Genomic DNA, 22,872 nt, shown 5'->3' on the forward strand with positions numbered 1-22,872 from the left:
AAGGGGATGACATCGCCATCTGGTGTCGGGGTCCCCGCAGACAGAGGGTCCGGGCCATCAGGGGTGTCCAGCGGGCCATTGACGCAGTCGGCTCCTTCCTGCGACGTGCTGGGCTTGGTCTTTCGCCCACCAAGACGGAGGACATGGTCCTAAACACCAGGGTGCGGGCACGCCCGGTCTCCACTTTCCGCACCGTGGAGGACCGCAACCTACCCTGGAGCCGAGAGGTCAAGTACCTCGGGCTCCGTATTGACGCCCGGCTCAGCTGGCGCCCAGCAGTCAACCACTTCCTGGGCCAGGCCTTCAGGGTTCATGGAGCGGTCGGTTGCCTCCTGGCCAAGGGGAAGGGAATCACCCCAGAGCCTGGCCTGCGGCTGTGCCGCTCCATGGCTGTCTCGCAGTTCACCTACGCCCTCCCGCTGGTCCAACTCACCGTGTCCCAGCAAGTTGACATTGAGCGCAGACTGCGGGTGGCCGTACGCCTATGCCTGAGGCTTCCCCGCTCCTCCCCTATGGCTGTCACCCTGGCAGAGGCAGGCTGTTCGCCTATGGAGCTTTTATCCATGCGCACCGCCCTACTGCCTGCACAATAATCTTGATGGGCGCCCCCTCCTGGGCCGCCGCCGTGACAGGCACAACTCACGCATAAGCCAGGTGGCGCAGGACTTTGAAGGCCTTTCTCACCGCTCCTTTTCCAGACCAGGGGCAGCAGTACGGGATCCAGATCTCCCTGCCTGGATATCCCATGAGGCGCAACACACCTGCCGTGGGCCCTCAGCAGCAGGTAGCCGTCATGTTGATGGACGACCCTCCTGGCGTAGGCCGGACCTTCCCAGATGGCACCGTACTAAGAGGGAGCGGTCCCTCCGCGGCTGCAGGCTCCACTGCTCCATCCCTCCTGATGAACAGGCAGGCGAGGCTGCCGTTCGTTGCCTCGTCCACAATGGCAGAGCTCGCTGACATCCTGGAGGAGCGTGACGCAGCCATCTACACTCACTCTAGGACAGTCCTCCAGCTCCTCCAGAGGCCCTTCAGAGGTCCGCCCATGGTCCGTAGACTGTCCACGAGACTTGAGTACATCTGCTCGAGGGGCAACCGCATTCGGCTGTCCTGGGGTCTTGGCGATGTAGGTGTCCGCGGTAGTGAGGCAGCAGACACATTGGCTAGGGCAGCCCATGCTCCTGACACCACCCTCTCCTCTGCCATCTGCCCCCTGGGCCTGGCTTGGGGTATCGTGTCGTGGACAGGCACCTTCTCCTCGACCATTCAGATGCCAGGGTGGCCAAGGGCCAGCCACCGCGCCCGGTCCCATCTTTGGGCTTTAACAGCAAGGACAGACGCCTCCTCCTGAGGCTAAGGGTGGGTTGCACCAACGTGGGCTCTCGCCTACATCCCTTTGGCCTCACTCCCTCCCCTGGGTGCACCAACTGCCCCGACGCTGCAGAAACACTCCACCACCTCCTGTGTGATTGGCCTGTCTTCTGGGCTCTCAAAGCCGTCATGGCGACGGGCGTCAGGCTCTTTGGCCTCCCAAGCACTACTGAGAAAACATTTTTTATCCCGGCGGACACCATCCTTCCAAGGCCTTCCGGCTGCTTCTCACCTTCCTGGAGGTAATCGGCCTCTACAGTCATCTGTAAAGCCTTCGGCGTCAACAAGTGCCACTTTGCACTAACACTGCGGTGGCGCTCTGTCTCTCTATATATTTTACTCCCCTCCCCTAACCTTTTCCACCCTCTTCAAGCCCTCCTTAACCTGCACCGGGAGAGGCAAATCATCCGCCTGTACAGTACACCAGCTGGGCGGTGGATACTTTCCAAGACTCCCTACGCACCCATCTCTTTCCCAGACCCACCGCAGTCTCCGATCTATCCCCCTAACCTCAGCCTCGCACCCATTCCACGCAACATGTCCGCACACACACACGCAGGCCGCCGCCAAGCTTACGCATACAACCACAAGCCACCTCTGGACGCTGCGGCGGTGGCCTACACAGACGCCTGTCTCACGGAAACTGCCTGTCTCACGGAAGGCTCCACAGCAGCCTTCTTCCTCCACCCTTCCCTCTCTACAACCAGCACTCACACAACCGGTCCATACACCTCCCCACCCTCCACGCTCGCCCTAGAAATACACGGGATCGCCGATGCCATCACACACTTTGCCACCCTACCCCCCGACCCCCAATACGTTGTCTATACAGACTCGCAGGCAGCTCTGCGTGCCTTCCATTAAAGAGCCCTCCCTTTCCCTACTCGATCGGCCTTAGCTGCCGCCCTCTTAGCATTAAGCTCACGACCGCTGACCCTTCGGTGGATACCTGATCACATGGGCATCCTCGGCAATGAGCTGGCTAACCAGCTTGCCTGCGAAACTATACACCGGGCGCCGGGGATCCCATGGACGAGCCCACCGACGAAGCAGGCTGTCAGGGCTTACAAACGCACTGTCGACGAATACTACGCGCAGCAGAAATTGGATTTAGCTGACTTACCACCACCACACCCATCCTTATCGATCCGTGAAGCTCACATTCTTCGCCGAATAGAGTTTAATCTCCTATGTATACCAGCCAAACTTTATCTATACCCGTACACTTCCACACCTCAGTGCCCAAACTGTCCACACACATATGCAGACATAGAACACCGCCTTACACAGTGCCACGCAGCCTTCCAGTCCCCCGCCTATCCTTTCCCCCCACCCCCACCGTGGCCCATCTGGCTCGCCTCCCTGGATCTCAGACTGCAACGTGCCCTCGTCGCCTTGGCCCAGGACGTACTGAACGCCTAATAGAAAGGATGTTCCAATAAAAATGTCACACCACCACCACCACCTCCCCTAACCCTTTCTATGACACGCAGGCAGTGGGCATGGTGCCTAACCCACCAGTAAACAGGCCCATGTCGTACCCTTTTCCCCATCATTCAATGCAGAAAAACAAGACATGCACTAGCGTTCTGCATCAAATCGTTGTAACTCACTTTCGATACTAGCAAATTCATCCGTATATAAGCCATGTGCGTCGCATTCCAATTCATACAGGTTGTACAGATTTTTCCTGAATGTCTGCTCCTGATATTTTTTGTAAAACGACCTCACGGAACCAGTTTCTATAGTTGTAGCACGTACTTCCTTGTTAAAAATTTCCCAGGCGGCGAACAACGGCATATTGATCGAAAAAGAGGATTCCAGTTTCGAGCGGACACGAATGACACGAATGAACGCTACAAGGGTGCCCGTGTTCGATCTTCTACCAAGCGTGATTGGCAATGTGAGCACCTGACACGACAGGCACTGCTTGATGAGCGCCCTCATGGGGATGCAAAGTTTATTACGGGGATGATGTACAATGGCAAACTAGTGACCAGTAGAAATGAGGTGATGTCCGTATTTGTGCAATATTACACAGACTTGTTTAGTGCTTCTCCTGATGCACGTACTATCAAATTCTGGCGCATTTCAGCACCCTAGTGGGCCCTTTATCAGAAGACGATTGTTCTGTTATAAGCGGCTCTTTCACGCAGGAAAAGGTAGAACATGCAATTGATCAGTTACCTGTCTCCAAAACGCCTGGTCCTGACTGCATTTCAGGAGAATTTCACTAGGCTTTTAAATCTATTCTCACTCCTGTCCTGCTGCGGGTCTTCAGGATGGGGTTCAATATAGGAGCCCTTGCTCAGTCTTTTACAAAAATTCACAGATTGCTAATTCCGAACACTACTGACGAAGGAAACTGCGCTCCATAGAAGGTTATAGGCCGATTACGTTGGCAAATGTGGATTACAAAATTTTTGCTAAATTCGCAATATCTGTACTCATTGAATCCCACCAGACGTGCGGTTTGAGAGGCCGCTTCATTAAAAGTAATGTTCACATTTCGCGTGCAATTCTTGAATATTTTTCTGGCTCTCATGAGCAGCTTGTTCTGCTTCAGATTGAACTTGCGAAAGCATATGACCATATTCGCCATTCATTTCTGTTTTCACTTCTAAAGCGAGCAAACATATGGGGTCTACTGTACTTAAGGGGGTACAACTTTGCTACAGCAAAGGTTCAACACGATTAATTATTAATGGCCAGCTTTCGATCCCCGTGCCAATCCGCTCTTCTGTGAAGCAAGGCTCTCCGATGTCTCCTCTGCTTTTTGCTCTTTACCTGGAACCGCTTTAATTGAGTGCTTTGCTTAACAGTAACATCCATTGGTTCCCTGTTTTGGCTAATGAAGTCAAATTGCTAGCATATGCTGACGATCTTGCATTTTTCTGCATTGACAAGCCCAGCATTGATGATGTGCTGTCCACGATAGATCGGTTTGAAATCGTTTCTGGTGCTGAAATGAATGGCTCCAAAAGCTCTGGCCTATGGTTTGGTTCCTCGGGCACAACTCCGCCTCTGTACGCTGGTATACAATGGTCTTGTGTGCCTCCTAAATATCTTTGTGTTGCACTACATGCTTTAAAATGAAGTGCGCATTACTGGAGAGAGCGGGTTCCGGCGGTAGAGCACGACGCTCAGACTTTTGTCCCGCATCGGCTTTCAATTTTTGGTCGAGCCCAGGCTTGCAACACTTTTCTGGCAACAACAATTTCATTTCATTTTATTACCTTAAAGACCCACGAGGGGTATTACATAAGGTGTGGGTACATATATTTTGGTGAGCAAGTGTTAACACAACGAAACATGACTGGTAACGATTTATTAGCAAAGTTGGATGAGCACATGTTACTACTCCAGGTCATTCACTGCGCTAGACATTACATACAGCGTCTCCATCGTATATTTGCGACGTTTATTTGTTCTTCTAAATTTGAGCCCATGCGGCGTGATAAACTTTTCAGGCCTGTTTGTGCAGGGGGACTGGGCCTGGAGCACCTGTATGTGAGACAGTTGGTTGCCCGTTTATTCTTTTTTCGTGATTGCTCCCATCCGATTATTAGAGCATTCTTGCAGGTTAACTTCATGTCTCTACTTCCGAACTTAGTAGTTTCTTCCAATTTTACTGAACGCCCCTCTTTACTAGTCTTTATGCAGGGAGTTTTTGACAGTTCGGTTTTCAAATGAGTACTTATGTTCTGTTTCGCGCAAAAATCTGTACAGGAATTTGATAACGACGCTCATCCCACCCCCACTGTATCGTTCTGTCTACTGGCTCTCTTGCTAGAAAAAATTCTCTTTGCTGGAAAAAATTTCGAAAACAACACAAGTATCATTTGAGAAAATTTTCAAGAATTTTTTCCAAGCAAATACAAAGCACATCCTTTTGAAATCTGCATATAGATAAGCATCGAGGTGCTAATGAAGTTTGACTTTCATTGTTATATAGTACTGAGAAGTACAAGAAGTCTTACCTGAAATGTGCCATTTTTGACTAGTGTTTTTGAAAAATCAAACGAAAAAAAAAAATCCAGTCCCAATGTTTCTTAGTCCTGAAACAATTATCTAGAAAGAGACAAAAAAGAATACGAAAGAGCATGTCGCATTATTTTGTCTCCAACAATGTCATCGAAGCCCGAACTTCTAGCTTCTCGAGCATTGGCAGGAGCGCCTGAATACAGGGACGGAAGCAGCACACACGCCCTCCCCTGCTCTAAATTTTCCCCAAATCCCAAGACTGAGATCTCTTCCATCAAGAGACAGCATACCTAATACTCTTTGTGAACGAACACTGATCTGTGACGTAAGCAGGGTACGGTGGCGGTGCTATCGCCGAGTGCGGGTAACAACTCGGAGTGCGGCCCATAGGAATGAATGTGAAGAAGTTTTGAATGTAATTTTCTTACTGCATAGTACATCTATGAAACCGTGCGTGTCCCCACGCCCTCGCGTTGCCGTTCTACTACAGGCATACCGTGGCTAACTTTCTTCTCTAATTCGCGTTGGATTAAAAAACACATTTTAGTTTCTTCTAGCCGCTGTTCATTTATTTTGATTCGTTATGCTGATTAAATGACGGATTGGTTTTAGCTAAGCTCGAGTAGGCATGCTCTCAGCCTATGTATAATTTTTTTAAGGTCTTGCATATCACAAAGACTCCAAAATGAGCCAATGAGGTCCACCTTCAATCAGCCTTAACGAACAAAAAATGATAATCGCCTATAGTACATAATGTGGATTTGTAAACCGTCTTTGGCAAGCACATATTGCGGTCTTTAAAAAAAAAAAAACATTTGCTTTGAAATGACGCTGTGCATTTCCACCTTCCTTTCCACTATGTAGTCGGCTATGTTTAATGAAAGGCAACCTCATATGTGCACTGTGCAGACAGAAAATTATTTTGAGAGCTTTTGTTTACATCCATTGCAATGGGCCGCACTCCCAGCTGTTAGCAGCACTCGGCTACAGCGGCACCACCGAATCCTACTTGCGTCACAGATGCGAGTTTGTCCACAAAAAGTAATTAGGCATGATCTCTCTTGATGGAAAAGGTCTCTGTCGTAGGATTTGAAGGAAATTTAGAGCAGGGGACGGCATGTTTGCTGCTTCCGCCCCTTCATTTCCTACCGATCCTCGAGAAGCTACAAGTTAGAGCTTGGATGACATTGTTGGAGAGAAAATAATGCAGCATGTTCTCTCTTATTCTTTTTTTACCTCCTTCTAGAGACTTGTTTCACGAGTTTTAAGGCAAATTGGGGATGGGGTTTTTAAGGCGAAAGCCTTTAATGTCTGTCCCGCCGCGGTGGCTGAGTGGTTACGGTGCTCGGCTGCTGGCCCGAAAGACGCGGGTTCGATCCCGGCCGCGGCGGCTGAATTTCTTGAAGGCGAAATTCTAGAGGCCCGTGTGCTGTGCGATGTCAGTGCACGTTAAAGAACCCCAGGTGGTCGAAATTTCCGGAGCCCTTCACTCCGGCGTCTCTCATAGCCTCAGTCGCTTTGGGACGTTAAACCCCAATAAACCAACCAACCAACCTTTAATGTCTCATCGTTGTAAGCAGCAGTTGTCGACAGAAAATATCACGCTTTTCAATTGGTCGAAACGTCCGTGACGTCAAAGTGCGCGAATTTCGAACGGGGCCAATTGTACTTTGCCTAGTAACCATGCAACCAATTGAAGGGATCGTATAGTGATGCTCCAAGTAAGTGGGACTGAGCTTAGTTAATTGCTTAATTACCCAGTTAGCCTAATTAACTTTTGTAGTCAGGCCATATAAATAAATAAAAAGAAGTAGGAAATTGGTCGAGCTCGGGAATCGAACCCCGGTCTTCGGCCTGCGAGACGAGCACGCTATCCACTCCACCACGCCAGCTCGATGGTTTGGAATGAACAAAGGCGCGTCTAGTGAATACGGTGTCTTCGCTCACTTCCATCCTCCTCCCTTCCCTTCCGGGGAGGTTTAGGTGTCCACCGAGATATGAGAGACAGATACATTTCCTTTCCTCAAAAACCAATTTACCGACGAGCGAGGCGTAGAACCGAATGGGCAATGGCGTTCTATGGACTCCCTGGCAGCGTTCCAAGGTGCTGTCGCGTTCCACTCTTAGAAGCGAAGCTGAATATCTTAACCACACATCAGTGACCACACTTTAGGTAAAAAAAAGTGCCCATTGAATTTTGACGGGTGTTCACCGAGATATGAGACAGTTACTGCGCAATTTCCTTTCCTCAAATACAATTTTCATTTCCTTCATTACGGGCCCTCTTTGTCTTCTTTCAGTCCCACTTCCTCCCTTCCTCTACGGTGCGGTTCAGGTGTCCACCGAGATGACAGAGAATTACTGCGCCATTTCCTTTCTTCAAAAAGTGTTGCGTTGAAAGGGCAAGGCACCGCGCCGAACGGGTGGTGGCGTTCCGTGGACTCCCTGGCAGCGCTACAACACGCTGTCGCGTTCCACTCCTAAAAGCGAAGCTTAAGCGTCATTAATTAGCAGTTAAGTAGTATTCAGGCATCAATCAGTAATCAATCATTAATTAGTGATTTGTCATCACTTAGTAATTAGTACTCAATTATATGTGACGCCACCAGCGCCACAGAAGCAGCGAAAGTGGTGCGGAAAACGCTTTCGCCTCTACGCACTTTAGACAGTCAAAGTGCCCCCTGAATTTTTCTTCGGTTTATTTTTGAAAAACACTAATATATTAAAAATGAAATATTTAAGAGAATACTTGCTGTACTTTCCTGTATTGTATAAAAATCAAAGCTGGTGCAAACTTTTAGTACCTAATGCTTATCCATTGTGCAAATTTGAAGATGCCCTATATATTTGCGGAGAAAAATTCACGAAAATAGCCTCAATTGAGACTTGTCTCGTTTTTGAAGTTTTTTCTAGCAAGTGGCAACTTGTTTACAATGACAGATAAGCCTGACATACTCTTTCTCGCCTCTACGTTTAGCATGCAAAACATATGCATCATGGCTTTCACATCTCGAGTCTTACGTGATTGCAAATTTGCGGAATTGAGGTGGGCTTGAAAACGCTGCCTCTGCGATGTCGTCATTTATAATTTTTTTTCTCCCGAAATATTAGGATTTTCACAAAACTAAATCTACTAATGTCCTAATTATTAATATGTTTATAATGTATAAAATAATTGAGAAAATTAAAAATTTTAAAAATTTAGGCAGTTTGGTGCCTCGTGCAATCACCCCTCTATGTTCTTACCTGGCTGAGGAAGCTTCATTTGAAATCATTTCATGTTTGTGTCCAGTGGCTGCCATCTCACGTTGCAAGCGCTGGTAGCACGGCGGCAGAACTTCTGGATCAAGAAGGCGGTTCTTATCTGTCTTTGGTGCCTGTCCCAAAAGACTAGAACTTCGCTAGGCAGCTAGTGGTGCAACACTTTTCTGAACTTCGGCCACTTTTGCACCTCTCTTGCGTTACGCGAGGCTTTTCGAGCGACACAGCCACTGTCTTGCATCTAGTGCGCACGAACTCTGCTTATACGCCGGTATGGTTGCACGAGATTCACCACTCCATCCCACCTAAGTATGTACACTGCGATGTTTCGGGGGATGTGAACCATTTTCTTCTTTGCGTGCCGACGTTTGTTTACCAAGCGTGAGACACTCCTGGAAAGCCTGAGGAGACTGAACGTTCTCTTGGACGACGTCTCTAGCATCGTGTACCCTGGGGGCTCTTGAAATGAGCGACGATTACTGTCACGATCACTGCTGATGTTTTTAGAAGACACTGGTCTTATCGGTCAGTGGTAGGGACGCAATCTCTTAAATCAGTGGCACAGGGCGAGCACTTGCCGACAAGTCTCTGTAAGGCTACCACCACCATATATGCACCTTCAACTGTATGCCTTTCCAGGCTAACTCTTCCCTTAAGGCGCAGTTCAGCTGTCCACCGATATGTGAGACAGTTACTGCACCAGTTCATTTCCTCAAAAACAATTTTCGTATTAAAACTGTGATCGTACTGTTCATCGTATACGCTTTCGGCTGGTGTCATACGATATCTGGTTTCATTTATCGTACGTTTCGTATTCAGGTAGCAGGCTGGCTTGCGACAGATACTCGAACAGTTTCCCAATGTTTCACTCGGAGCGTTGTGGACTCAGCGTTCGCAGGCGCGTCTTCGTTTCATTCCTCAGTGCGCAACCTGCGTCGAGGTCGAACGCTTAATATGGCATAATAATGCTTTCGCCTTCACGGCCCGTAAGCAGCCTTAAGTGCCCTCTGAATCTTTTTCTTTCGCCTCCATGGAAATGCGGCAAGGCTTGATACGATGGTCGGACCTCGTAGTATGCATACACAGCTGGTGATGAAGAGAGGAGAGTATTACTGGCTATTTCTGGCAAACACCAATGAAACTGGGTTTGGTGTGTTCCTTGACTGCGGGACGCTTGAGTGATATTAGAATAGGGCTGCTGCGAACTAAAACTTTCGTAAGAGTTCTCACCACATAAGAGCGGGGTCTGGCTGCGGGGCTGAGTATGGCCAAACGGATTTTTAGATCTCAGAACATAACTCTTCCCCGATTCGAGATCTCTCAAAGGTGCGATAGAATGTGTTCTCTAAATGCTTCTTTGAAGCAATCGGGTCTCAACTTCCCCTACAAGCCTCAACGCAACACCTCCTCTAGCTAGGCATCCGCAGTTTAATAGAAGACCTGAGCGAAGCACAGCGCGCTGGACAGCCTATCCGGCTGCGAAGAACGTGAATAGGCAGAACCCTCTTCGACCCCCCCCACTCTTCTCCCCCATGTAATTGAGTACTAATTACTAAGTGATGACAAATCACTAATTAATGGTTAATTACTGATTAGTGTCTGAATACTAATTAACTGCTGATTAATGACGCTTAAGCTTCGCCTTTAGGAGTGGAACGCGACAGCGTTTTGAAGCGCTGCCAGGGAGTCCACGGAACGCCACCACCCGTTCGGCGCGATGCTTTGCCGTTTGAACCCAACGCTTTTTGAGGAAAGGAAATGGCGCAGTAATTCTCTGTCATCTCGGTGGACGCCTGAACCGCACCGTAGAGGAAGGGAGGAATTGGGAGTGAAAGAAGAAACACAAAGATGGCCCGTAATGAAGAAAATGAAAATTGTATTTGAGGAAAGGAAATTACGCAGTAACTATCTCACATATCTCGGTGGAAACCCGTCAAAATTCAGGGGGGGGGGGCGCACTTTTTTTACCTAAAGTGCGGTCACTGATGTGTGGTTAAGATGTTAAGCTTCGCCTCTAAGAGCGGAACGCGACAGCGTCTTGCAGCGCTGCCAGGGAGTCCATAGAACGCCATCGCCCATTCGGTTCTACGCCTCACTCGTCGGTAAATTGGTTCTTGAGGAAAGGAAATGTATCTGTCTCTCATATCTCGGTGGACACCTAAACCTCGCCGGAAGGGAAGGGAGGAGAATGGCAGTGAGCGAAGACACCGTATTCACTAGACGCGCCTTTGTTCACTCCAAACCACCGAGTTGGCATGGCGGAGTGGATAGCATGCTCGTCTCGCACTCCGAAGACCGGGGTTCGATTCCCGAGCGCGACCAATTTCCTACTTCGTTTTATTTATTTATATGGCCTGACTAGAAAAGTTAATTAGGCTAATTGGGTAATTAAGCAATTAACTAAGCTCAGTCCCACTTACTTGGAGCATCATTATATGATCCCTTCAATTGGTTGCATGGTTAGTGGCCAAAGTACATTTGGCCCCGTTTGAAATTGGCGCACTGTGACGTCACGACCGTTTGGACCAACTGAAAAGCGTGACATTTCTGTCGACAACTGCTGCTTACAACGATGAGACATTAAAGGCTTTCGCCTTAAAAGACGGACCAGAGGGCACGCACTGACGCACCCCCTCAGAAACGATCCGTCCACCCTCGATGCTGGCGCCGCCAGCTACTCCTACAATCCGGCCATGTGCATGGCGGTCACGAGCGAGGATGACGAAGCACAAGCATAGATCACCGGGTAACGGGAGAGAGAGCCGTCGCCCTCGCCATACTACAAGCCGCATCACGCCCATATGATGACTTGAGCACGGTGCACGTTGTCACCGGCTCCCAGGCCGCCTGCCGGGCGTATAGAGTCGGATTGCTCGGATTGAGTATACAGTCCGATGCGCAACGCATACGGAAGAATTTTCCTGAACATAGCACACGCCCCTAGGCACGCATCGTCGAGGCTTAAGGCCATGCGTCCCTTCCTGGTAACGAGCGCACCCACGCTCTCGCGAGTGAACATACTGGCCGGACACTAGGCGACGGGCGGTCACACCTCAGTGACGCATTGTCGGTAGAGCCACTCAGGTACTTCCAGTGAGAGGGAGTGAGTAGTATTTATTTCTGGGGGGGGGGGGGGGTGTTATGCGGGATAATAAGTTAAGTTGGGCCCTCAGTACAAGGCCTGAACAGCTCTCGAGGCTGCTTCAACCCGGCGACTGAGCACACGCTGGTCCTGCGGATCGGGTGCGCGAAGAACGCTATCCCAGTCCGCAGGCCACGACTACCACGACTATGTGGCACAGGGTTGCTAGAGCCCCACAGCGTGGACATTCAGGGTGACAGCGGGCTGGGTAAATACGGAGGAGACGAGAGAGGCAGGCAAAAGTCTAAATTTGGAGCATTAGGAGGGAGACCGCCTTGGCTCGTGAGAGGCGGCGGTTAGTGGCCAAAGATGTTTGGTTTGGTTTATGGGGTTTAACGTCCCAAAGCGACTAAGGCTATGAGAGACGCCGTAGTGGAGGGCTCCAGAAATTTCGACCACCTGGGGTTCTTTAACGTGCACTGACATCGCACAGTACACGGGCCTCTAGAATTTCTCCTCCAAAGAAATTCCAGCCGCCGCAGCCGGGATCGAACCCGCGTCTTTTGGGTCAGCAGCCGAGCACCATAACCGCTGAGCCACCTCTCGACACACAAAGACTACAGAAGTGAAAGCTGTCGGATGAAGGCCCGGCGAATCCGGCGGTGAATCAGTTTGATAGGAAAAAGCGCGGCCGCCCAGGTGGCTCAGTGACTATGGAGCTCGGCTGCTGACCCGGAAATGCGGCTTCGATCCCGGCCACGGCGGTAGAATTTCGATGGAGGCGAAATCCTAGAGGCCCGTGTGCTGTGCAATGTCAGTGCACGTTAAAGAACCCGAGGTGACCGAAATTTCCGGAGCCTTTCAGTACGGCGTCCCTCATAGCCTGAGTTGCTTTGTGATGTTAAACCCAATCACCAAAAAACCAAGGAAAGTGCGCGATCCCAGGCATGTGCGTGCTTATTGCCGTCGAGAACGTCGTGTCCCGTGGTCCAGACGAGCGTGGTCGGTGGGGCGGAATGGCGAGCTGCCGAAGGAGGGTAGCGGCGGTGTGGTCAGCAACCAGACCGCGGTACTCGTGACTGGCGCCGAGTCGGTAAAAACAAGAACGGGTGGCGAGGGGCCGGGGAAAGTGAGAGCCAGAGCGATGACCAACTCCTCAGCAGACTGAGCGCTGTGGGTACGGAGCGAGGCTGCCGTGAAAAGGCGACTCGTGCGATCGACCACGACTGTTATGCAGGCAGCAACCGAGGCTTGTTTGGCTGCGTCTGAGTGGAGGGCGGGCGAGGTCCTGCCATAAGCGGTGGCGGAGATAGTCCACCTGGGGGCAGCGGCGGGCATTGTGAATAGCGGGGTGCATATGGCGTGGGATAGGGTTTAACTTACAGAATTTTTTCACTCACTGAGGGCGAGAGTTTGGTTCTTGGGAGAGAACAGACTGTGGGTATTCACCCACCGTTCTTTCAAGGCGGGCAAGGAGGGCCCGACCGGAGGGGCTCAAAGTCAGGCATTGTGTTTCCGCGTGGGTATGGACATCAACCAACTCACGCTAAGTATTTGAAGTCCGTGTGGAAAAAGTGCCGAGGCAGGGGTGAACGGTAGGAGGCCAAAGGCAGTATTGTAGATTCGGAGAATGAGGATATCGAGTCTATGGTGGACTGGAGGAGGAAGAGAAAGGTAAGGGACAACATGCGGGCCGCGGCTGAGGAAGAGTGCTTGGAGCAAGACGAGAGCATCGGCTTCCGCGAGGCTTGCTCGATGGTGTAGGATACGGAGACGAAGGCCGAGAAGCTGCGCAGTCTGTACAGAGAGGCGGTTTAGAGAGTAACCGGCACGGCCACTGGCTGGGAGCTGGAGGCTTAGGACCCGAAGTGAAGTGCCTGTTGGAACAGTGGTGCCAAGGAGGAATAGAACATTTGAGGTGACGGAATCGGGAGGGATTCGAGACCGGCCGCGCGCAAGGAGGAGTTCAGACTTGTACGGAGAAAGGGTCAGGCGGCAGGAGGCCGCGCAGGAGCTGAAAGGGTCGAGGTCGTCCTCTAGGGTGTACTGATTACAGCCAGCCGAACCGGCATTCAACCAAAGTGTGATATCGTGAAGTAGTGCTGAGTGCAGCCCGGCGAGCGGGAAGACTGCGAAAAAGGCTTATAAACGAAACACTCTATTTAGGCTGACTTGCGACCGCAAAAACTGAATATCAACAAGCGTGCTCGGCGCTCGTCGATCAAAATGGTCGCCGCTCTCGGCCATACACAATTTAGAGCTGGCAAAGAACTTTCGAGATACGGCGTACGAAATAACCAAAGCAGTCTGGAACAACGTAGAATCACTGCATCATGGCTGCGATCCTCCGAGCTATATCTGGTCGCGACTGGCATCACAAATAAAGCGATAAAGTCACGTGCCGGCGATGTTAAACACGAACAAACGAACATTGAAAATCTTCGCGGCATTACCCTCCTCTTAAAGAAGCATCGACCCGGTGCTTTACAGTGAAAAACAACGTGGCCAAAAATAAACTCCGAGAATGCAACCATAGAGTCCTTTAGCGCACATAATAAGCTTTTAGGCGTACCACATGTTTAACTTCTAGGCGTGCGCGGCACCGCTTTGATGCTGTCGCTACATCGTGGGCCATTCCGTAGTCAAGGTCTCCAAGTCGACGATTGATTTTATACGGACCGAAGTTGCGGCGCAGAAGCTTCTCCCTTAGTCCAAGGCGGTGAATGGGCAAGAACATTCATACGTAGTCACCTGGCTTGTATTCTGCGTGGCGGCAGCGTAGGTTGTAGCGCAAGGCGTCGGTGCACTGTCGGTACTTGATTCACAATCGGGCAAGTCGTCGGGCATCTGTGCGCTGAATGCGAAGGTGACGTCGATGTTGTCTTCTTCGGTACTTTGGGCAGCATGACGTCTAGCGTGGTCGTGGCCTTCCTGCCGTGGACGAGCCTAAAAGGCGTCATCTGGGAGGTCTCCTGCACTGTGGTGTAGGCGGAGACGATGTAAGGTAGGATGACGTCTCCGGTCTTGTGTTCGTCAGCGACATACATGGCGAGCATGTCAGCGATGGTGTTGTGCAAGCACTCCGTAAGTCCGTTGGTCTGGGGATGTTAAGCAGTTGTCCTCAGCGGCTGGTTTGGCTGTAACGCAGGAAGGCTTGCGTCAGTTGCGCCGAGAATGCTGTTCTTCTGTCCGTCATAAGCAGATCAGGAGCGCCGTGTCACAGAAGAATGCACTCCACGAAACATTTGGCGACTTCTGCTGCTGTTCCGTTCGGTAGCGCGTTTTCCCTGGCGTAGCGAGTCAGGTAGTCGGTCGCTGTGATGATCCACTTATTTCCAGACATTGAATTCGGGAAAGGGCCAAGCAGGTCCGTGCCGATCTGCTGGAAATGCCTTGAGGGGGGTCCAGTAGGGTTTAGAAGTCCTGCTAATCGGGTGGGCGAGGTCTTTTGTCGGTGACGATCTAGGCAGGTTTTCATATAATGTGCGACATCGGCAGAGAGTCGGGGAAAATAATACTTGTCTTGAATGCTGCGGAGGGTGTGGGAAAACCGGAGATGTCCAGCTGTCTGCTCGTCGTGCGATGTCTGTAGAACTTCTTCTGGGAGACTTGCTGGTACAACACGGAGGTAGGCTGATTTGTTTGCTGCGAAGTTGTTTGTCACGAGGACATCATTCCGTTCACAGAAAGAAGACGATCCTCATTTGAACGAGGCGGGGGGGGGGGGGGGGGGTGAAGGACCCTTGCCGTCCAAGTCCTCGATGGGGCACTTTGAAGTCGGGGTCCGAGTCTTGCTGCTGTGCAAAAGAGCTTGAGCTTATGGGTCCCAGGAAGGCGTCCTCATCGTCGTCCGTCGGCAGTGCATCTACAGTGGCTCGTAAGAGACAGTCGCTATGTGAGTGCTTTCGTCCGGACATGTAAACGACGGTGGCGTAATACTCCCAGAGGCGCATTCTCCATGACGCGAGGCGGCTGGAAGGGTCCTTCAAACTGGTAAGCCAGTAGAGTGCGTGGTGATCGTTGACCACCTTTAACGGCTGTCCGTACAGGTAGGGCCGGAATTTCGACGCAGCCCAGATGGTGTCAAGTCACTTCTCAGTTGTCAAATAGTTAACCTCGGTCTCAGACAGGGAACGGCTAGCGTATGTGATTACACTCTCCAGTCCGTGGGTTTTCTGAACGAGGACGGCGCGTAGGCCCACGCTGCTTGCGTCTGTATGAATTTCAGTCTCGGCATTTTCGTCAAAGTGCGCGAGGATCGGTGGGTACTGTAAACGATGCTGAAGTTAATGGAAGGTTTCCGCTTGCGGCGCTTCCCATTTCATTTTCAGGTCTGCCTTTGTAATTTATGTCAGAGCCTCGGCAATTCGAAAAAATTTCTTGAAAAATCTTTAGTAATACGTGCACAGTCCGAGGAATTTGAGCTCACCTTTCTTATCGGCCTGCACTGGAAATGTACGATAGTAGCTGCTTTCTGCGGGTCTCCGCGTACTCCTTCCTTGCTAATGATGTGGCCTAGAAGGAGCAGATCTTCATAGGCAAAGTGGCACTTCCCTGCTTTGAGGAGTAGAGCGGACGACTTGATTGCAGATAGTACAGTCTGGAGCTTTTTTTAGGCGCTCTTTACACCTCAAGGCGAAGACACCAATGTCATCTAAATATACCAGCCAAATTTGCCACTTCACGCCTACCAGCACCTTATCCATTACTCGCTGAAACGCCGCTGATGCGGAACACAGGCCAAATTGCATCACCTTGAACGTAAAGAGGCCATGCGGATTGATGAATGCGGTCTTCTCGCAAACTCTTTCATCTGCCTCAATTTGCCAGTAGCCGCTCTTGATGTCCATTGTTGAGAAATACATAGCGTTGCAGAGCCAGTCCAGTGAGTCGTCGATAAGGGCGAGGGGGTGTACGTCCTTCGTTATGTTGTTCAAGTAACAGTAATCGACGCCGATTCGAAATGCTCAGTCTTTTTTTCTCACTAGAGCAACCGGTGCCGCCCGAGGCCTCTTTGATGACTGAATTGCCTCGGCGCGAAGAATTTCTCCTCTTCGCCCCGGATGTGTTGTCGTTTTCGCGACGACACACGGTAAGGGCTTTGGCAGAGAGGTCGGGCGTGCTGGTCGGTTATAAGGCGATGCTGGACAATCGGTGTTTGTCGGACCTTCGGGGATGAGGGGAAGCACTCGCTGTAGCTTCGAAACAGATTGTGGATCTGGTCATCTGCTTTCGGGCAAGGCTGGGTGTATGTAGAAGATGTGCTCGTGATCTTTAGGTGAACCTTCGTCGTTTGCCCGGCAAGCAACTTTACTTCCACAGGCTGCTTCCCGTTGCGTCCCGCTGGCGAAATAAGGTGGCCTCCTGCGGTGTGGATTTGTGGGCCGTCCCATGTGGTAGTGACTTTAAGCAGCTGCGCAGCAAATGTTCTATTTATCACCGAATAGTCAGCTCCTTTGTCGGCTAGAGTGGCAACTATAGGGCCGTCGATAGCCGCTTCCTAGTCAGATGTCCTGGCTTTCTGGTTGCACGTCGTCCTCGGCGTCGAGTCACGGCTTCATCGAGCATGTGAATCGTGGGTACGGCATGTCGTCGGGGCTTTTTTGCATGGCAGCGTCATTCCCTGCGGGGGCTGAGGGACCTTCCGCGAACAGCCGCTGCGTAGCTGCGGCCCGTCGACGCAAAACGTTGTGTGGACGGGGATGGTGAGCGGGGCAGACAGCTAGATGGCACGCAATCCCCTGGGTGCAGATACTCGTCGTCCTCCCGTGATCCCTGGCCGGAGTAGGGTCGTGGGGCATCAGTTTAGAAGCCACGCAGTCCCAATCTTCTGTAGGGGCAGCGTCGAAGAATGTGGCCGGGTTCGCCTCAATGGAAGCAAAGCGGGCGGCGCTGATCCGTGGTTCTCCTCCTTAGGTCTGCTGCTCTTGGCTGAGCTTTTTTATTTATTATTATTATTTAAATATACTGTCAATCTCCAGAGGGATTGTAACAGGGGTGGGTACAGAAAAACAATTTTACAGTATTATTAACAAAGAATTATACCAGAGAGAGCGGCACAATCGACTGGTTACATTAATACAGGACGTGTCAAAGGATATGTAACAGGAAATTCAAGAGGCAACACAGAAAACTTACTGTGTTTCAAAATACACAAATAACAATGGTAAGTACAGAATTTGTAAAATTAGGATCATAAAATACATGCAAGTAATGCAGCACCAAACAATGAAAGCAAAATGATCCGAATGTAATAATAACACAGATATTATACAATAGTTTTACTCTGCGTTTGGCCACAATAGCGCTTCTTCTACAAGCTGGGTAAACTTTTCAGGCGAGCTTTGTTGCGCAATTACTGGATCAAGTTTGTTCCACTCGCGCACTGCGAGAGGAAAAAAGGAGTAGAGAAAGGTGTTGTTTTTGCACGAGAATTCCTGAATTGTGAGAGCGTGTTTGTGGCGTGTGTTTCTAGAACGGTTGAGACTAACAAAGGCTAAGGGATCAATCTTAAAGGAATTGTTAAGCAGTTCAAATAGGAACTTCAAGCGGTGTACCTTGACTCGGTTAGCCAGCGTCGGAAGGCCTGCGAGATGCAGTAGTTCAGTTGGGGAATCGGTGCGGCGGTACCTGTTGAATATGAAACGAACAGCCTTGCGCTGCACGCTTTCTAACATGGTCACATCGTTTTTCACGTACGGAAACCAAGCTATGTTGGTGTATTCAAGAACTCGACGAATAAGGGTGACATATGCGAGTTGTTTAGTGCAGGGAGCAGAATGACGCAGCGTACGTTTGAGAAAAAACAGTTTGTTCATAGCTTTTTTTGTGACGTTTCGAACGTGCGTTGACCAGTTAAGATCTGATGTTATTGATACGCCCAAGTATCGATACTCCTGCACTTACGTAGTGGGACGTTGTTGAGGCGATATTCAAAATTTAACGGTGTCTTTTTCTTGCTAATTGTCATGAAAACTGTTTTGTCTGGATTCATAATCATCTGCCATTTATTGCACCATTGCGCGACACGATTCAGGGCGTTGTTAAGGTTTACTTGGTCATTGGTATTTTTTAACTCTTGACAAATCACGCAATCATCTGCGAATAGGCGAACTTTGACATTTATATCCCAGGTTACGTCGTTAATGTAGAGTAGGAATAAAAGCGGAGCAAGTACTGAGCCCTGTGGGACGCCGGATAGAACAGGAACCGTGTCTGAAACGCATTCACCAAGCTGTACGAACTGGTAGCGATCTGCAAGATAGTCACTAATCCAGCGAAGAATCGGGCCGTCTCCAAATAAGTTCTCTAATTTAAATAACAATTTCTTGTGGGACACCCGATCAAAGGCTTTTGATAAATCTAAAAAAATACCATCAATTTGTGACTGGTCGTTTATGCCTATGCGAAGTCATGGAGGGTTTCAATTAGCTGGGTAACGGTAGATGGGCCGGATCTAAACCCATGTTGGCTTGAATTAAGTAGATTGTGTTCTTCTACAAACTGGGTCATGTATCTAAGTATTATATGTTCCAGTAATTTACAGCACGTGCAGGTCAGTGAAATGGGATGATAATCAGTCGGTGAAGATGAGTTGCCTGACTTGTGCACGGGGACTACTTTAGCTATTTTCCATTCATATGATGAACGGCCTTCCCGGAGTGATTTTGAGTATACAAGAGAAAGAAATTTACTGACTGGTTCCGCATACCGTCTCAGAAAAGCATTTGGGATTCCGTCCGGTCCGTTGCTTTTCTTCTCGTCTAGATTCAGCAGAAGCGATAACAGTCCGCTCTCAGATATAATAGGAACGCCTGGCAGTTTGACGTGGACGGTAGTGCTGGGCCTGCATTCAGGAAGCTGGTTGTCGTCTGGCGAAAAATTGACTGAAAGTACCGGTTGAATGAATTTGCCTTTTCTCTGCCTTCCTGGGGAGATACCGGTGGATGAGGGTTTGCACGTTGATTTAGATAATGCCAAAACTTATACGGGGCTGTTTTGATAAAATTGTTTAAAGTGATACTGCAGAAACGTTCTTTCGAGCATTTAATTTTACTCTTAAGTGACTTTGTTAATTCCTGGATCCGCAATTGGTAGGCTGGGACAGCTCGTAACTTGTTAGATTTGCGTAGCCTTTTTATTTTGCGCTTCGTATGTATCATATCACGCGTGATCCAAGGATTTTGCTTACGGATGACCTTTTTTGTTGAGGGTACAAAACTGTCAATGCAATGCCCAATATGAGCTTTGAATTGAAGCCAGGCTTCGTCTATGCTGGTTTGTTCATTGGTGCAGAGATCATAGAAGTCTGGAAATTCGTGAGCAAGGTATGTAAGTTTGGCTGCGTCATCTGCTCTATTAAATACGTGTACACTTTTAAATGGACGATGAGAGCGAATGACATTCGGTAAGGGCAAGGTGCACACCACCAGTTCATGGTCAGAAAGGCCTTCATGTGTATGAATATTAATTTTACCGCGGAGGAAGTGGTCTGTAACAAATACTAGGTCGAGAATGGTTCTGGACGCTCCCTGGATGCGAGTGGGCGTGGAAACAAGCTGACTTTGATTAAATGTGAATAAAAAATCAAGCATTATGGAGCTTGCCACAGTTCCTGAACCCAGAGAGATCCAGTCAATTTCTGGAAAGTTAAAATCTCCTGCCATTAGTATCCTGCTGCCAGACATATGCTTTAACATGTAATCAAACAAGGGATCTAGGTACGAGTTTTCTGCGTTTGGTGGCCGATAAACAACGCCAACGTGTGCAATACCATTTGTCAGATGAATCTTACACCAAGCTGCTTCAACTGTTGGAACGTCCGGCATGACTGAGTATTTTATGTCACCTTTAATAACCAGAGCGACGCCCCCTCCTTTTGATTATCTGTCTTTTCTTACAATTGTGTAGCCCGGCGGCACAATTTCACGTTCTGAAATGTTTTTGTGCAACCATGTCTCTGTAACTGCGACAATATCAGGTTTAAAAGCCAGCACAATAGCTTCAAGTTCATGTGTTTGCTCCTGGTGATTCGTTTTCCAGTGTTGCTTTGATCTTCGTTTTTTGGCTCAACTGGAACAATGTCACTGCTCTCACTATCCGACGTGAAGAGCTGACCATTTATTTTCACTTTGTCATATACCAGAGATACCTTTTCTTTTCTATCACGGTGTTCTTCAGTGCGGTCCCATTTTTTCCTAACATTCCTGACAGCAAGCGAAAAATCTTCTCCAATGGAGAAACCGGAATCTTTTAGTTTAGAAAATTGTTTAAGAATGCTAAGTTTGTCTCGGTAGTCAAGAAACTTCATGATTATAGGCCTAGGTCTAGTTTCGTTGTCTTTACTTGGTCTGCCCAGACGATGAATTCTTTCAATGTCTGTCTTTGTAATTCCAAGTATATCCTCAAAGACCGTTTTCGTGACAGTTTCATGCAAAGTGTCTGTAGTTTCATCCTCCTGCTCCTTAACACCATAAATGATCAGATTAGAGCGACGGCTTCTGTTCTCAAGCTCATCGATTTTGCTGGTCATGGTAGCAAGGTTACGTTCTAATTCCGTAACTTTCCTGGCGCACTCCGTGACTTGCTTTTCAAGCCCACTAATTTTTTCAAGCTTCTTTTCTATTGCAGTGAGCTTCTGGTTGGTTACAGCTTTACCTTTCTTAATTTCCTGAATGTCTTCAGCAATTATCTTCAGCTGTTCAGCAATCGTTTGGTCAATAGGGCCGGGATTTTCTTCGATGTCACCGCTAAGCAAAAGCAGATATCGGAGCGACACAATCACATTCAAGAGCAATTCACAAAGTGGCTGTGGGCACGGCAGCAACAGTAAGCAGACGTTGTTACTTCTAAATGATTTCCCGTAACGTTTGCTCACCTGTGCAAAAAAATGAGAACGGGTTGGTGACGCACATCTTAGCGTTGCCGCCGCGCCCACTGCCGAAAGATCCGGCGGAGCCGCATTTTATACTGGATGGTCCTGACGTCCGTGTCGATGCGTTTGTGGTTTCCGTTGATAGCCGCGTGGTGCTGTACGAGATATGATAGTCGCGCTGATGAAAAATGGCGGGTCGAAACGCTGGGATCCCTTCATCGCCTCCAGTAGTCCGAAGAATGGTCACTGACGCTTGACATGCCGATGGCGGCGCCTCTGGTAGCAGCAGCAATCCAAGAAAAACCTGTGCAAAAAATGCGAACGGGTTGGCGACGCTCATCTTAGCGTTGCCGCCGCGCCCACTGCCGAAGGATCCGGCGAAGCCGCATTTTATACTGGATGGTCCTGACGTCCGTGTCGATGCGTTTGTGGTTTCCGTTGATAGCCGCGTGGTGCTGTAGGAGATATGATAGTCGCGCTGATGAAAAGTGGCGGGTCGAAACGCTGGGATCCCTTCATCGCCTCCAGTAGTCCGAAGAATGGTCACTGACGCTTGACATGCCGATGGCGGCGCCTCTGGTAGCAGCAGCAATCCAAGAAAAACCTGTGCAAAAAATGCGAACGGGTTGGTGACGCTCATCTTAGCGTTGCCGCCGCGCCCACTGCCGAAGGATCCGGCGAAGCCGCATTTTATACTGGATGGTCCTGACGTCCGTGTCGATGCGTTTGTGGTTTCCGTTGATAGCCGCGTGGTGCTGTACGAGATATGATAGTCGCGCTGATGAAAAGTGGCGGGTCGAAACGCTGGGATCCCTTCATCGCCTCCAGTAGTCCGAAGAATGGTCACTGACGCTTGACATGCCGATGGCGGCGCCTCTGGTAGCAGCAGCAATCCAAGAAAAACCTGTGAAAAAAATGCGAACGGGTTGGTGACGCTCATCTTAGCGTTGCCGCCGCGCCCACTTGCAGCACACTTGGGCGGATGGGCGACTGACGTCTTTGGGACTGGGCACACCCTTATGAAAATGGTCTATAGACTGTCTATAGACTTTTTATAGACTCTATAGCCATCCTATAGACTTTTCTTTTTGTCTATATACAGTCTATAGAAAATCTATAGACTAAAGTCTATAGCTGCCTCAATTTCCTTTCGTCTATAGACTGTCTATAGACTTTCTATAGACTAAAGTCTATAGCTGTCTCGATTTCCTGTAGTCTATAGACGGTCTATAGACACTCTATAGACTAAGGTCTACAGCTGCCTCAATTTACTTTCGTCTATAGACTGTCTATAGACTCT

At 49.5% G+C, this 22,872-nt stretch overlaps 1 protein-coding gene across 1 annotated transcript; it reads right to left on the minus strand.

The window, feature by feature from the left end:
• Positions 1-18,061: 18,061 nt before the first annotated feature.
• Positions 18,062-22,512, minus strand: LOC149360982 (uncharacterized). Its single transcript, XM_089567966.1, has 3 exons — positions 21,877-22,512; positions 20,695-21,575; positions 18,062-18,083 (listed from the first exon to the last, which is right to left on the minus strand). Exons 1-3 carry the CDS (start codon positions 22,510-22,512, stop codon positions 18,062-18,064), a joined length of 1,539 nt encoding a protein of 512 aa, XP_089424092.1.
• Between the last annotated feature and the right edge of the window lie 360 nt (positions 22,513-22,872).

Source organism: Amblyomma mixtum, chromosome 2 (genome assembly GCF_055824585.1).
Source record: "Amblyomma mixtum isolate Tamu chromosome 2, ASM5582458v1, whole genome shotgun sequence".
In the NCBI taxonomy this organism is placed as follows: domain Eukaryota; kingdom Metazoa; phylum Arthropoda; class Arachnida; order Ixodida; family Ixodidae; genus Amblyomma; species Amblyomma mixtum.

Coding starts and splice junctions, on each gene's coding strand:
- LOC149360982 (XM_089567966.1), bottom strand. CDS start 22,512: ATGAGCGTCACCAACCCGTTCGCATTTTTTTCACAGGTTTTTCTTGGA. Junction 21,576..21,876: donor CGTTCGCATTTTTTGCACAG/GTTTTTCTTGGA, acceptor TTTTTTGCACAG/GTGAGCAAACGTTACGGGAA. Junction 18,084..20,694: donor CACATGAACTTGAAGCTATT/GTGCTGGCTTTT, acceptor TTCCTCTCGCAG/TGCGCGAGTGGAACAAACTT.